Source organism: Ursus maritimus, unplaced genomic scaffold (genome assembly GCF_017311325.1).
Source record: "Ursus maritimus isolate PB19 unplaced genomic scaffold, ASM1731132v1 scaffold_30, whole genome shotgun sequence".
NCBI classification, from domain to species: Eukaryota; Metazoa; Chordata; class Mammalia; order Carnivora; family Ursidae; genus Ursus; species Ursus maritimus.
Window position 1 is genome coordinate 26,873,641 of NW_024425564.1, and position 14,770 is coordinate 26,888,410.

At 48.4% G+C, this 14,770-nt stretch overlaps 1 protein-coding gene across 2 annotated transcripts in view; it reads left to right on the top strand.

Moving 5' to 3' along the window:
• GMPR (guanosine monophosphate reductase) overlaps positions 1–4,604 on the top strand; it is a 42,661-nt gene extending 38,057 nt beyond the window's left edge. For both annotated transcript variants that reach the window (XM_040645076.1, XM_040645077.1), the window contains 2 exons: positions 442–601; positions 4,096–4,604. In XM_040645076.1, the coding sequence (XP_040501010.1) occupies positions 442–601; positions 4,096–4,276 (341 nt within the window). In that variant the 3' untranslated portion in view covers positions 4,277–4,604. The remainder of the gene's footprint in view (positions 1–441; positions 602–4,095) is intronic.
• Positions 4,605–14,770: the final 10,166 nt, after the last annotated feature.

A 14,770-nucleotide genomic window follows, 5' to 3' on the forward strand; every position in this document is an offset into this window, starting at 1 on the left:
TCTGAGGTCTTTCATGATCTACACAAGCAGAGTGTGAGCGCTGCTAGCCTAAGGTAGACCAGATGCCTGACGAGGGCACAGGTGGAGTGACTGTCAAGGATAAGATTGGGCACCATGCCGTAGAAAATGCCGCCCAATTCTTAATGCTGCTCTGATGATGAGACTTAGACTGTGTTTGGAAGGTGGTCATAGTCAGTCATCAGTCACCATTAAGTCCAGTGCTTTAGCCTTTAGCTGTATTTCTTTCTCTGAGTGTCCAGTGCCGGTCTGTTCACACAGCAGGCCTTCTCCACTTCTTCCAGAAAGGGAGAGGTTGAGCTTTTTTCTTGATTATTGCTGGGAGTGAGGAGGGGTTGGAGTAGCACGCCGATCCTTCTAGAGCCGATTTTCTCTGAGCTCTTTTCCTTGTGGCTGCTCTTTGTCTACCCTACTGGAGTTTAGGGGCTGGAGCGGATTTTGTCATGCTGGGAGGGATGTTTTCAGGCCACACGGAGTGTGCCGGAGAGGTGATCGAGAAGGACGGGCAGAAGCTCAAGCTCTTCTATGGGATGAGCTCCGAGACGGCAATGAAGAAGCATGCGGGAGGGGTTGCTGAATACAGGTAAGCCTCGAGCACCAACTCTGTTAGCACTCGCGTGCCCTGGGAAGGCGCTAGAAGACGGACCCTGCTTCTTTTTAAGTAGCCCGGGTTTTTATCCAGCTAGCCTTTGCTGTGTTTGGGGCCCTCGAAAGGCGGTGCAGAGCAGACGTGTTTTGGGACGGGACGGAAATGTGACGAGGGGGTGTGTGAGCAGGTGGGACTCCTGCTCAGCCAGGCCGGGAGGTGACAATCCAGACTTTCCAGGGGCTTAGGCAGGAATATTTTTGCCGTGTCCTTCCGATAGAGCCTTCTGATAGCTCTGAGCTAGCCCCGTCACTGCCCATCTCTAGCCTGGAACGAGTTCAGGCTGCAAGAATTGAGTTGAAGAAGGGGTTTCCCATTGCCTATGAAACAGGTGTGGTGCACACCACCGTATGGAGGTCAGGCCTTTCTGGAAGATGCCGTGTTTTCCCTATGGTGGGACCCTTACCTGCCTCCAGGCTCTGACGGTTGACACAGGCAGCATTTTTAGCCATTTAATCGTGTTACTCACTGCAGAAAGGATGCTTGCTTCTGCTTTTTTCTCTTTTTTTCTTTTGCAAATCCACGATCCCCAAAGATAACCTGGCCTTTTCTGATTCATTTCCATCTTAATTGTGCACACGTGTGCTTGAAGGACCTGAGGACAGCACATGCCCACTCCCTGGCCCTGTTCCCTAGAAGCTGCTGCTGCTTCTCACCAGTGTCAGCCTGATGACAAGTGACACAAAGTGGACAGGACAGAAGGTCTTGCTTCCTCAGAAGAAAGTCTGCTGGGAGGGAGGGATTGCTTTTCTCCGGAAAGCCTCAGGCCCTGGGGTGGGAGCTCAGGTCTTCCCTGGTGGACACCCTCCATTCCTACCATTCATCCCACACACGAAAGCTGATCTCGAGAATCTGGGATGCAGACGTGTTGTATGAGGTTCAAGTCCTGCTGGAGGTAAAATCTCAGAACCCCACTGAGAATCACGGGCGGGCAGGCAGGAGGCATGGGATACCCAGTAGAGCTCTGTGCTTCAGTGTGGGGGGACTGGTGGACTGATGTCCATTCTCATCCTCCAGTCTCATATTCCTCTTGAGGGGGGACCTCAATAAAGATGGTGCGACAGTGAGGGGAAGGCAGGGTGGGAAAGAGGAATAGGGGACTAGGTCTATACCTTCATTCTGGAAACTTCAGTCAGAACAAGAGGACTCTCCTTCCCGTGCAGCCTCAGAAGGCTCTTTCTCCCATGTGGTGCCCGATGGAAGAGGTTGCATGGTTTACGAGGGTGGGCAGGGGGAGGATCACTGCCTCAGTGCCACCCTGGACCTCTGGTCCGGAAGCTTCGCGCTTTCCCAGCAGCCCTGTCCCCACCCCAGGGCCTGTGCGGTGTCTGCTATGTGCTGCCATGTTACGCGGAGCCATTGTGGTTCGGTGACGCTAGATGCTTTGCCTGAAGGACACTCTGTCTTGGTCTGTCCTGGGTTCTAAGGCAACTAGACAGAGGAGGGCAGACCAGGCTGTGCCACATGCAGACGCCAAGACACCGAAAGAAAAAAGAAAATTCCTCTCCTGTAATTTCAGCAGGGTTTAGACAAAACAGAAAATAGAATATTCTGGAAGCAGATTCGAATCTTAGACAGGAAAGGCAAGTGCTGAAGGAATTCGAACCTCAATCTGGAGGCAGCCCGAGCCCTGTAGGCTGCCTCTGTTTTTCTCTCTCTGTCTCTCTCTGTCTCTGCCTCCCTCGCTCCCTCCCCTTTCGCTGGCAGTTTGCAGCCCCATCCCCACGGTTTCCTCACAAGAATGGTCCTCCTTTGACGTTGGTATTTAATTAAGGCAAAGCTATTTATGCTTTGCTGGTTCCTTCCCAGCCATTAACCATTTATTCCTCACACTGTCCCCGGGAAACAGATCAAAGTGCCTGCGTTTACCAGATGAGACAACGCGAGCCTCAGCTATAAATGACTTGCAAAAGGGGCCGTCACCCGTCAGCAGAGAAGTGACGATGAGAGTCTGGATGACTTCCAGTGAGCCCCAGGCAGGCCATGGAGATCTCTTTGAAAAGTGACACGGCGGTCATTGCCAGAGCAAGTGCCTAGGTGTTGGTCACAGAGTGCGGTGACGGGAACCGTCTCCGTGGGGCCAGGGACGGGCGTCAGGAGCTCGGTGCTCTGAACCAGCCACGAGCCAGCCCTGGGTCCAGTCAGAGCTTCAGGGTAGATCTCATTGCACGTAAGGATCGTCTTGCCTGCGTGGACTCCAGGGCACGAGAGTTAAGACCATTTTGAAATTCTAGGCAAGGAGTTTCTGATTGAGAGATGCTGTTTTTTCTAGTTGAAGAGAAGCGGCTAAAGAAAGTTCCAGAATTTGGTTGTTAGAATTTCTAGACTGCCTGAGCCTCGGAGGAGGGCTAGAGTTTTGCACAGATTGGACATTTCCTTCTTGTAACGCCCCTCCCGAGGCCAGTCGGCCCTGTAGGTCCGTGCAACCTAGCGGGGCTGGAGTTGTCCATTTTACAGATCTTTCCCGACTTAAGCACGAGGCTGCGTCCCGATAAACCCATGCCATCTTCACAATTGAAGTGCACTAAGCACACGGAACCCGCTGAACGTCAGAGCTCAGCCTGGCTGCCTTACACGCGCTCGGAGCACTCACGGTCGCCTCCAACACAGGGCCTGTGCGGTGAGAGCGGGTCGAGTGTCTTCTGTAGTTTACCGAATACCCTTCTGAAAAGCAGACCGGTCGTACGGGTGCAGAGTGGTTGTCAGCGCCTGGGTTGTGACCCGCATCGCGGTGAGGGTTGTTCGCACCTCGCTAGCCTGGCAAGGGATCCACAAGCAAAATCCCCAAGTGTGCTTTCTAGCCAGCGCCTCCCGCTTTCCCACCACGGCGGAGTCAAAGCACCGCCAGCGGGAGGCTGTCTGTAGTGACACCTTCCTCCTGCTCTTGATCGGCGTCTTCGAGGACACCCAGGCTCTGCTTGGAGCGCTGGCGTGGGGAGAGCTTCTGTTGTAGATCGGGGAGTGTGACAAGGAGAGGACGTTGAGAGAGGGTCATCTGCCAGGGCTCTTGTTGCCCTGGGGCCTCTGGGGCTCTGGGCCCGTGGGACGCTGGTGTCGGGATTAAGCTAGAGGAGGAAGGTGGAGTTGGTTTCGCTCAGGGGCAGAGCGGAGGCACAGTGCTCAGGGGGGCACCACGCGGGAAGGTGTGGGTCCACTTCTTCCAGGGCTGCTGACGAGGACTTTCATTTTCCGGGCGCCCCGGGCAGCCAGCAGTGAGGCTGTGCGGTTTGGGTGGGAGGAAAGCATTCATCTGAGATGCGGGTTCAATCAGCTCGGCATTTGTAGCCATGTGGGCATGGGGTCAGACGATGGCATTCAGCTACCTGAGTGCCTTGGGGCTGCTGAAAGGGCTAAAGCTGGGAATAATTCTGGCTGCGTTCTTAAGGGAGAAAAAAAAACAGATTAAAAGAAAAGCTTCCTTTTTCTTGCAGAGCCTCTGAGGGCAAGACTGTGGAAGTGCCTTACAAGGGGGATGTAGAAAACACGATTCTGGATATTCTTGGGGGACTGAGGTCTACCTGCACTTACGTGGGGGCCGCCAAACTCAAAGAGCTCAGCAGGAGGGCGACGTTCATCCGGGTGACCCAACAGCACAACACCGTGTTCAGCTAACCTTGAGGATGAGGTGACGGTCTGGCTCGTGGAAGCTTCATGCGCACCTGCTTTCCCACCGCCCTCCTGTTACATCCGAGTTTCTGGCCGCTCCCGAATGGTGGACTGCTGCCTCCTGCTCCCCTCCCCGCCCCCCGGAGGCTTTGGGGCTCCCCTAGTGCCTTCGGGGAGGGAGGCCAGAAGCAGGGCACTGACGGGGACAGTGGTCAGAGCCCAGCTGCCTGGAAGTCATAACCTCATTGTTAAAACTAACTCACCTTTTTCTTTCTTCTTTTTTTTTTTTTTTAAAGAAAAATGGTTTCACTTTAATATAATGCGATTATCTTAAGACTTGGTGGAGTGCTGGAGTTTGCATGTGCAGGAAACAAGTTGTCAGGGGCACTGGGGGTTTTCTACCTTTTCCCCACACTTGGCTCTTAGCAGTCAAGGCTTGGCGGGGAGGAGAGGGCAGGGGAGGGTCGGGGCGGCCAGACCAGTCAGTCACTGGCCTCCCATCCTCCACTTTTGGTTGCTAGCAAAGGACAAAATCGCCTGACTAAATCCACGAACCTGAAGAAGTGGTCTCCAGCAGATAACAAGGTGTGGCGACAGGGTTTCCCCACCTGCGTTACCCATGCCTTCTGGGAACAGGTTATCTGTCACTATGGGGTCCATGTTGCTTTGGGGACGCTGTCCCTGTCCCGTTTTTTCATTGAGTTTTGTTTTCCTTCATCTCTTCCCTCCTCAGTCCCAACCTGTCAGGCTGGCCTCTTTCTTAAAGAGAATATACATGATTTTGAAGTTCACGTGATGTTTTATTGAAAGGTTATGCACCAAAAAATTGGCAAGTGGAATCCTTACTGAAAAACAGTCAAAGCCTTGACCAGCATTGTAGAATGACTTCTACAAGCCATTGGTTTAAAATATGAGTTAGAACTATTCCCTTGTCAAGGCTGTTAATACTTTCGAGGAAGGACCACATGGTATTATTATCAAGTGGTCAATTCACGGACTGCTAACAATGGTATTTCCTTGGAGAACGGACCCATGGCCTTGGAAGAATCCTACAGCTGGCCGCCACCACACTTGTTTAAATAGTGTACATGAATTTATTAACGATGACTGGCCACTTCTTCTGGAACATTCCTTGAGTAATAGGACTGGAAAGTCTATGCAGACCAGGATGTTTGCTTTATTTTCTTTTGAACGAGGCTTAACAAAGCAGATATGAGTCCATTTTCCTTGAAAAAGCAAGCGACTACCGTGGCGCAGAGAAGGACGGTCACACCGTGATACTGTTTAAGGACAAATTAATGGCCCGAGATCCCTGGGGAGCTGTGGCCATAGGAAGGATCCATCCAGACCATAACGCTCCAGGAACTTATAGGTCCGTTTGTGGTTTTATAAGAGTACATTTAAAGGTCCAGCAACTTGAACTCTGTGGTCATACTTTCCCCCTCAATCCATTGAGAATAGTTCTCGTACTCGTGGAAACATGAATTGGCTACAATTTTGAGATGAAGGGCTGGAGGATGTTTAATAGAGAGAGTGAGATGTGGGGTTTGGCTGGAAGCACCTCCCCTTTTCTGTTCGCTTGTGTTTGAGGCCCACACTTCTCCTGTGGGAGATGTTTTCTACTCGAGCCCTTCGGTGTGTCCGTGTTAAGAGATTCTCTGTTGTAAAATAAGGGAGAGAAGGAAAGGAAAGTTCTTGAGCAAACCCATTCCGAACGTGCCCGCAGTAGTGAGAGGACTTTTAGGGCACACCCCTGCCTGAGCTGGGGCTGGGCAGTGTCCCCTCTCACACAGCCAGTTTCTGTGCTGCACCCAGAGTGGTCTGGGAGGGGGACCCCCAGCAGCCCCCTAGAGGCTGTGCTCTGTGCAGAGACCTGCGCCCGCTTTATCCGTCTTGTGTAGACCTTTTGCACGCTTTGTTTCCACGAGCTGGAGGGCAGGCGTTTACTCACCTAGTTTTTAGGAAAGCACATCACTTTGAAGCAGAGATGTTGCAAAAAGCACCCGTAAGCCTCCATTATGCTTTGCCTTTTCTAAGTTCAGCTCTGCCTCCCATAGCTGTGGGCCCTGGGGAGCCTGTTTCGGGGGCGCCCTCAGACCTGGTATCAGGCCTGAGGGTCTGCTGCAAACTGCCAGCCTTCCCGTGTGGGAGTCGGGGCGGGGAGAGGGGAAGTCTGTGAATGAGATGCCCTTCCCCTTGGGCAGCTCCTGCTGTGCTTTTACTGGTTTCAAGGCCAGCCCCAGGGCAGCATGGGAAACACCGCTTTTCCCCGAATTTGAACAGTTGAGGTAAGTCTCCAGCCACTGGGCCCTGGACCTTTCAGAACTGTGAGCATCTGATACTTAAATCAGCAGGGGAGGCAGTGATTCAGTCTGCTGCCCCAGACGTGGCCACAGCATGCGGCTCCCCAGCCAGGACTGCCCTGGAGGAGGACAAGGAGGACCCTCGTGTGGGCCACAAGGCTCCCCTAACCCCCGACGGTGTGGTGCACCTTCTTTCAGCACTGACATCCACAGTGTGGCAGGACCTCAGCCCAGTGCGGAGAGCAGAGTCTGGGCAAGATGCCCCCAGACGTCTCAGCAGGAAGGCATCACCCACTCCTCCCTGGGCTCAGAGAAAACTCTGAATTTGGCACCGAGAATTCCCTTCCACCTCGGCAGAATCTTAAGGCTGGAAGGATTCTCTAGCTGCACGTACAGATGGGGGTAGAGGGGCTCCCGTGCATGGGTCCTTGGGGGGATTACTTCCTGGGCCAACGGCTAGGCGTGGGCACGGTGCACGCTTGCAAATGCAGTGCCCTCAAGACAAACGGGCTCCTCTGTGTGCATGCTGGGAGGCCCCGGGCTTGTCGAATTTCTATCAGGCCCGAACAGAAGGAAAGTCGAGAAGGAACTGTCCACGGTCAGACCACAAACCAGTGTCTAGCAACGCCGTTCTGGAATGTATCGATGATGCCACAGGAGTCCCATGAAGTTGCCAAATGCTGTTTAGAAACAAATCTCTCTTGTCAACAGCATTGTTCAGACAGGAGAAATAAAACATGAACTGAATAAGTTGAAACGTGGGCTGTTGAAATGTGCCTTTTATCTCAGACCTCGTCTCAGGCATGACCAAGCCGTCTTGTCTCCCCTCGCCCCCCCCAGAAAATACCATTGGTAAGAAAAGCATTGCCTTGTGTCCCTGCCCACCACATACCAAGTGGGGAAGGGGGCTAAGTGTGGGATTACCATCTTTTCCTCAGTCTCTTTTCTTCAAGGATCTGACACAGAAGGACACACATTTGCAATTGGCACTGTTATTTTATTAGTACGAGTATACTGAAACAATAAACTTGTACTGGTATACAGACAATTTATTTAAAACAATTTTGTTCAAATTTTGAATCAAACATTGTTTTATTATAATAATGAAATAATTTCTACCTAGAAAACCTGCAAGCACCATCAAAGAAAGGGACCATAAAATTCAATAAACAGACTCGAGTGTATCCTACAAATAGACACACCACGATTAGAAAATAGAATATGAATTCTTCCATTTTTTTTAATATTTGTTTTAAAAAAGCTAGTGCAAGTACAATATTTTACACTGGAATTACAGAGAGTATGCACGCATATGGAAAAAAGTTCTCCTGTCACAATAAAAGCTCTTAACTATGTATGCACTTAAAATTTTCTTTTCAATAAGGTGCAAAACATTCCTTCCCTAGTTCTCCTTGGTACTGGCCATGTCGGTCTGATAGTGCCCTCAAAGTTCTGGTGTCTCTTTTCCCTTGGCCGGTGGGAGGCATACAATTGGAAGTTTGGTGGGTTACGATCTGATCTTTAAACAGACAAGGGTATGAATCTCAGAGGTGGCCCCGGGGCCAGAAGTTAGGACTGTCTTAACCAAGGGCCCCCACGAATACCGGGCAGGGCTCTCCTGAAACTTCCATTCATTTGACCCTAAATGGGTTTACAGGTGAAGACCCAGGAGAAAGAAACCATCCTAACAGGCCAAAAGGGCAGTATTCACAGAACCGAATGTACAGGTGTCAAGTTCAAGGTCCACTGACTAGACAATTTACCCCACTCCTGGACCAGAGGATACCTTAAGATTCAGTGGTTCGGGTAAGAACCACAGGAAACCTACGCCCCCAACTTCTTGGTAACTGCTCTTTAAAGACCCAGCTCTAAGCCAGCGTCCGTCATCTCAGACTGGATATTCGGGAGGACAGGATGTTATCCTGGCAAGGATTACTGTAAACAGCGCTTCCAATGCAGGCCTTCAGACTGGCCATGGAAAAGGAGACAGGCTCGTTGGCCATCCAGACAGCAAACGAACATACAAACTAAAGGGGAAGAAAACTTGGGTGAAGTCTCCAATTATCTGCAGTGGAAGACTTGAGTCCTTTCAGAGAAGAAAAGTTACGGAAATTCTTAGAGACTGTTACCGTATAGATCCTACCTATTGGCCAAATGCACTTAATTTTAATACAGCTGAACCATTTGTATGCAAGTCATGAAGGACATGAAAAGCTGAAGCCACTGTCCCCTCCTGCCATTGTACAGGTGAATGTCAGCTACCAGAAAGCCTTGCATTTTAAAGGTAAGGGAGGGGCTGAGATTCTGAATTTAAGAATTGTACGTGGGGGTGCCCAACACCCCCACGGCTGTCCAGTTTCCGCTGGCTGCCTTGATTTGGGGACAAAATAGGACTCTTCTGAGAAGTTGCTCCACATTAATTTTGGCCTCAAGATTATAGAAAAAAAAACCCCAAACTAAAGTAAAAAGAGGCATTGAAATTGAAATTCATGCTTGATCCCCCCATTTAAATGAGGTGTGGGGGGGAAAGAAGTCTGAGCTTTTTTTTTTTTTTTTTTTTGTCCTCATAATGAGTTCTGTTTTCCTGGTAGCTAGGATCCCTTGTTTCAAACACTTCTTGTTCAGGATTATATTCTTTGGGTTTATTGGAACAGGAAGTGCTGAGGATGTCAAACGTGATCTCTGGAGAAAAAAAGGAGTTGCAAGGGTTTGAGAGTTTAAACCAAGAAAGGAGCTCAGAGAAGTACTTTCAGCACAGGAATGAACAGTATTCTCAAATTTCAGAATACAGAGTTGCCCTCCCTCGGAAGAGGGCTCTATGTAACAAAAACACAAAGGAAGCATAGGTATAGTTTGAGGGCCTTTTACGTAGTAATTCTTCCAGGCCATAACCACAGAAATCTGATTATTTGAGACATGACAATTTTCTATATACAAAAAAAAAAAAAAAACAAAAAACAAACCCAAAACATGTAACTTTCAACCTTTATGCTTTTTTTTTTTACAAACAAGGTATGAAACTCATTGTTTCAACAGATCCATGTCTTTCGAACACTGAATGAATCATTTCGACATTCATTTTTCTTTTGTGCAATTTTTGAGAACATTACCTGTACTCCTCAAAGTGAGTGCTTCAAAATTTTTTCTTCTTCAGCTTCTCAAATTAGGTGTACATTAAAAAAAGAGAGAGAGAGAGAGAGAGAGAGAAAGAAAGTTCCCACAAGGTATAGTGCTACAAGAAAAGATCCTATCCCGTAAGGTAACATTTGAAGCGAGGTCATCTATGTAAAAGAAATCTCAGCTCCGGAGTGGAGGTGTGCAAATTCTTTGGAGTTTCCCTATCAACAGAAACACAACACTGTCCGTGGAAAAAAGAGGAAACCAACCCAACACAATCGCATACGCACGTATGTGCTTTATAAAAAAGTATATTTTTTGTATATTTATTACTTGAAGTGTTCCTAAATTCTCTATTTCAGAAATTCTGGGTTAAAAACACAAAGGTGGAAACAAAGGCTTCCAGTCCACTTTAAAAAATAAAAAGCGTAACTTCCTTTCCTTTTACGTCCCCACCGAAGGCGCTGGGTCGGGCCGTGGAGACTGCCGGCCCGTCTTTCACCTGGAATCCTCGTGGGTGACTAGGAAACAGAAGTGCAAAGCCTTCTGGGAGACAACAGACCAGTGTGTTGAGCTGCTTGCTTGCGGTTCAGGAGACAGTAGCCATGACAACCGGCACAGCTCACAAAGCCTGGCCTCGCGTCCCAAGAGCTCTGCCGCTTCTCCCACGTCTGAAATAGCATGGCATTAGTGTCTTCAAAAGCATTTTGAGATTTTTTTTTTCTCTATGAAAGAAATAGGTTTCCTTAGTAGTCACAGATGTTAAAGGGTATTGTCAATTGTTTCCTTAAAAAACAAACAAAAAAAAAATTCCAAAGCGACAACAACAAAAATAAATTTTGGCAACACATTTCAGTAAAGGTCCAACTATGTGCAAAGAGTGAATTTAACGATTACTAGGAGCTACTGTTCACCTTGAACATGCAGCATTATATTGCAATGTATGCAGTATCTAAGGAGTAATCCACACGATGCCGGAAATCCAAACATTCCTCGAAGTTGTACAACCCTACCCCAGAGCAGGCCAAGTGCTGCTTCTGGACACACCAGTGTACCACACCCGCCAGCCCCGTCCCTGAGTAAGAGGTGAGAAAGGTTTCGCAGAGTTCCTTGTAGGGGAGAAGAGGGATGCTGCCACTTCCTGGAGGGGGGAAGAAAGCCCAACACACGCACCTAACAGAAAACACAGAGGGTCACCATTCAGAGTTAGCCATGGGATCAACAGCCACGGGGTGGGGGAGATCCCCCACGGGGAATCAAATCCTCCCATACCAAACTGGGTGAGCGGGGGAGAACCAAAAAAGTGACCGACATAGAAAATTATCCCGAAAGTCCGAACGAAAATGCAATTTGGATTTCCACTTCACAGGGTTTGAGGTAAGTGGCATCCATCTCTGTGGCCCCCCCCCCACCCCCCTCCCCAATGTGGCCCAAACAAACTTGAAATGATTCTTAAGTGAAACATTCTAAGGAACAGTCATTTTAGGTCTTTAGAAATCCCTATAAAGACAGAGGTTCTTGTTTGTCGGTTTCTTGTTTTTGTTTTTTTTCTTTGCGCCCTGACTGATTTCTTGGTGATTGTGTTCCATTGTAAACGCAAAAGGCCTGCTGTTAGTAGTTTAGAAATGGAAAACGGGAAAGAAAGAACGAAAGATGGCTAAATATTGCGAAGCGGACATTGTACAGAGGCACATGGCTGATCCTTGTAAGCCGCACGGCACTGAGGAATTTTCTACGCCCGTCATTGTTAGGTTTGCTACACGGGAGCGGTGACAGAGGCTGCTCGGGGAGCCCCGGGCTCTCCAATGTCTGCCCACAAGACGAGGTTCCCTGTCCTTTGGATGTTCTTCCTATTTGGAGAGAAAGCTGCCACAGAGGATCGGTGACCACTGTTCGCAGGTCGCCCCTCCGCGGCCACTGGCCACACGACACACACACACACACACACACACACACGCACACACCAGGCCACACTTCCTGCCCGTGCTCAGAGGCATGGCTCAAAGGCTCAAGGACACAGACCCGAGGAGGAGGGACCCGTCCGCTCTGGAAAACACCCATGGAGATGGAATGGGTCGATCCTGGTTCTGTGTGCTCCAGGTGCACCTTAGAAATCAACCTGCCTCCTCCCTCTCCTCACTCCACACTCACTATACCTCGTGGTGACAGGGGGACTGCAGCTAGTCCCCTAGCTCTCCTTTCCTGGCTCTTTGCAACATGGTGACAGACACATGGGGCTCCTGAAAGCGCCCCGCCCCAGCACTCTGCACCCGCAGGGGCCGGGGAGCTCGCTGCGGGAGGCTCCCCCCATTCCTGGTGCCCCCCCTCCAGCCCTTCTCTGGCCAGAACAGGGAAGATGGGCCCAACGCGGGGGGAATGAGCTTTCACTAGAACGCACTGGTCGGGCCTGTTGGCACGGGAAGTATTGCACATGCTAAAAAAGCAAGAGAATGAAATGGGACGATGTTTAGAAAGAACCAATGATTTTGTAATTCCTATACCGGAAATAGAAGCACAACAATTACGGTGATGTTCCTACCGCTCCAGACCGCGTACGTTTTCCCGTCTTAGTGTTGGTGTTGAAGGTCCAGCTAGTTCAACACTGGAAGTTAAGCCGAAAGCAGGTGTGTATGTGTGTGTGTGTGTGTGTGTGTGTTTCTGCGTCCACGTGAGTTTCTGGAAATAGTGGTACTGATGAGGACAGAGTCTCTGTATGGCAGCCCCGTATTCCTCTTACCATCAAAGGTTACAAAACAAAAAGAAAACAAAACCTAATAATTGCAAGTGCCCTGAGCAGAATATATGGAAGATTAAGCAAGTTCTCTGAGCAGAAACATTAAAAAAAAAAAAAATACAGCACTAAACAAGCAGTATGACTGCAAGAATGGGCTCACCCAGCTCTCTGCTAGCATGCTGAGAGGGTAATGAAATCCACAGAAAGTCAAGGACCAGTTCTAGCTATTCTAAACCTATTCAAACGTTTTTGGTACACCCCAGAAAGCGGTTTATAAATATCATTAGTTCTGGTGAGAGCTAAATATAATGGAATACTCGATAGCCAAAATGGGGGATGACATTAGAATTTTTTTTTCAAATTTGTGAAATGCAAGAAGTACTACTTTCAGTGGTAAAAGAAAAATCCAATTAAGTATTTGTTCAGATAAATTGCAGCCATTCCAAGTAAGAATATTTAAAAATTTCTCCCTACTTATAAAACTTTATTTTTTTAAAAGCACTTTAATAAGACACACACTCAAAACCCACAAACAATGTTTCAGGTCTCTGGGGAATGAAAGGTTTAAACTGAAATATACTCTTTCTGGGTTTGTACCAAACATTAAAATCTCAATTTGATTTCAGATGAAAAAAAAAAAAAGTCATTCTGAAAATAACATTAATATCAACGATAATAAAGTAATTGTGTTTTTTTTTTAAAAAAAACTTGCTCACGTATATAAATGTAATTATGGAAAACTTTCTCAATGAGTCTGAAGAAAATTCTCAGAGTTGTCCTGCTAAGACCTGTTTTTTTGTTTGTTTGTTTGTTTTTCATTTTTTTTTTGTTTTTTTGTTTTTTGTTTTTTTGTGACAGATGTGGTAGAAAGACCAAAATGAATTTTGAAAGGAACATAACCTTATAAAATGGCCTAGAGTTTAGGCAGGTTAGAAAGTAATTTTGCTACATTTATTTATGCTCGTTCAGTCCCCCAAAACTTTCCCACAATGTTATTGGATAAAAACTGCAGGAATATCACACAAATTATAAACTCAAGATGTGCAAATCGCAAGGTTCTTTAAAAGTTCGTCTTTAAAAGAAAAACACTGGACAAAAATGAGTATTCTTTTTTCCATCCCTTTTCTCTCAGTTTCTCTGCCAGCTCTGCATATGCCTTTAATTCTTTCTCAAACATCAAAGTGAAAAGTGCCTTCTGCCAGGCTGTACTTGGTGGCCATTCATTGTCACATACTAGTTCATAATTCACATTCATCCCTTTAAACCACATTGAAACTTCCAATATCTTGCTCGTGAGAAACTCTGCAGAGCTGAAATGTAGTTACAGTGTTGAAAAAAAGAAAGCAACTTAGTTTTTGTTTTGTTTTGTTTTTCTTCCCAAAGAGTTTAAAGGGAGATACAGTACTTGTTGAATGATAGACCAAGATGCTTGGTAATAAAGTGTGAACAGCATTTTAAGTGCTTAGAGATAGTAATATATATGCTCATCTTCAAAATCTAATTCCTCACGTCACACTGGAATCTGAAAAAAGTGGCACCCGAGTTGTCCATAGTCATGAACTAGAAACAGTACTAGAGTTAAAAGACAAGATTTGCAAACCCAATGCGAAGAGCCCCGGCGGCTCTCTGAAGGGCAGTTTGCATCTACCTCTTGGGAGCGAAGTCAATGTGATAACCTGATTGGTTTTCCTAACACTGCACGGAATCCAGAGTGGGCGTCCACCCTCTGCCACCCCTGCCGCCGCCCCCCCACACCGTGCGGGGCGCGGTGACCTGAAGCGGTCCTGCCCACCGTGACACCCTGGAGACATCATTGCGCTAGTAAAGCAGAAACGAAATCCCACGTGTGGCAGTTGCTCTAAAAAATATCAGTGCAGTCAGGCCCCATAGGGGGAAATATATATCTATAGGATTAAAAGTTGCTTTTATTGTAAAATATGTTGGAGGAAAAAAAAAGGTTCTTTTACACGGTTAGCTTTCCATCTGCTGTCTGATGCCTCTCTAGCGTGCCCTGCAGCTGGGTTCCTGATGTTGGTTTTGCACGTGAGAACCTCACGAGGACCTTCCCCCTTGGACCTCCAGTCCCACGCTGAGGGCCGGAGAGAGTGGGACAGCGGGAGGCAGAGGGAAGGGGAGCCTCCCTGGCCGCGCACCTGTGCCCCCCACGTGCACGCGCACCCCCCGGCAGCTCCCGGCCCCTTAGAACTCGCTCTGGAAAGCGGCGGAAGTCAGCGCCCGGTGGAGGCTTCTGTGCGGCTGGAAAAGGCAGGTGCTCGGAAGCCACATTCATTTCTACCTGGACGCTCGGAGCCTGCTGGGGTGGGGGTGGGGGTGGGACCTGCCCCC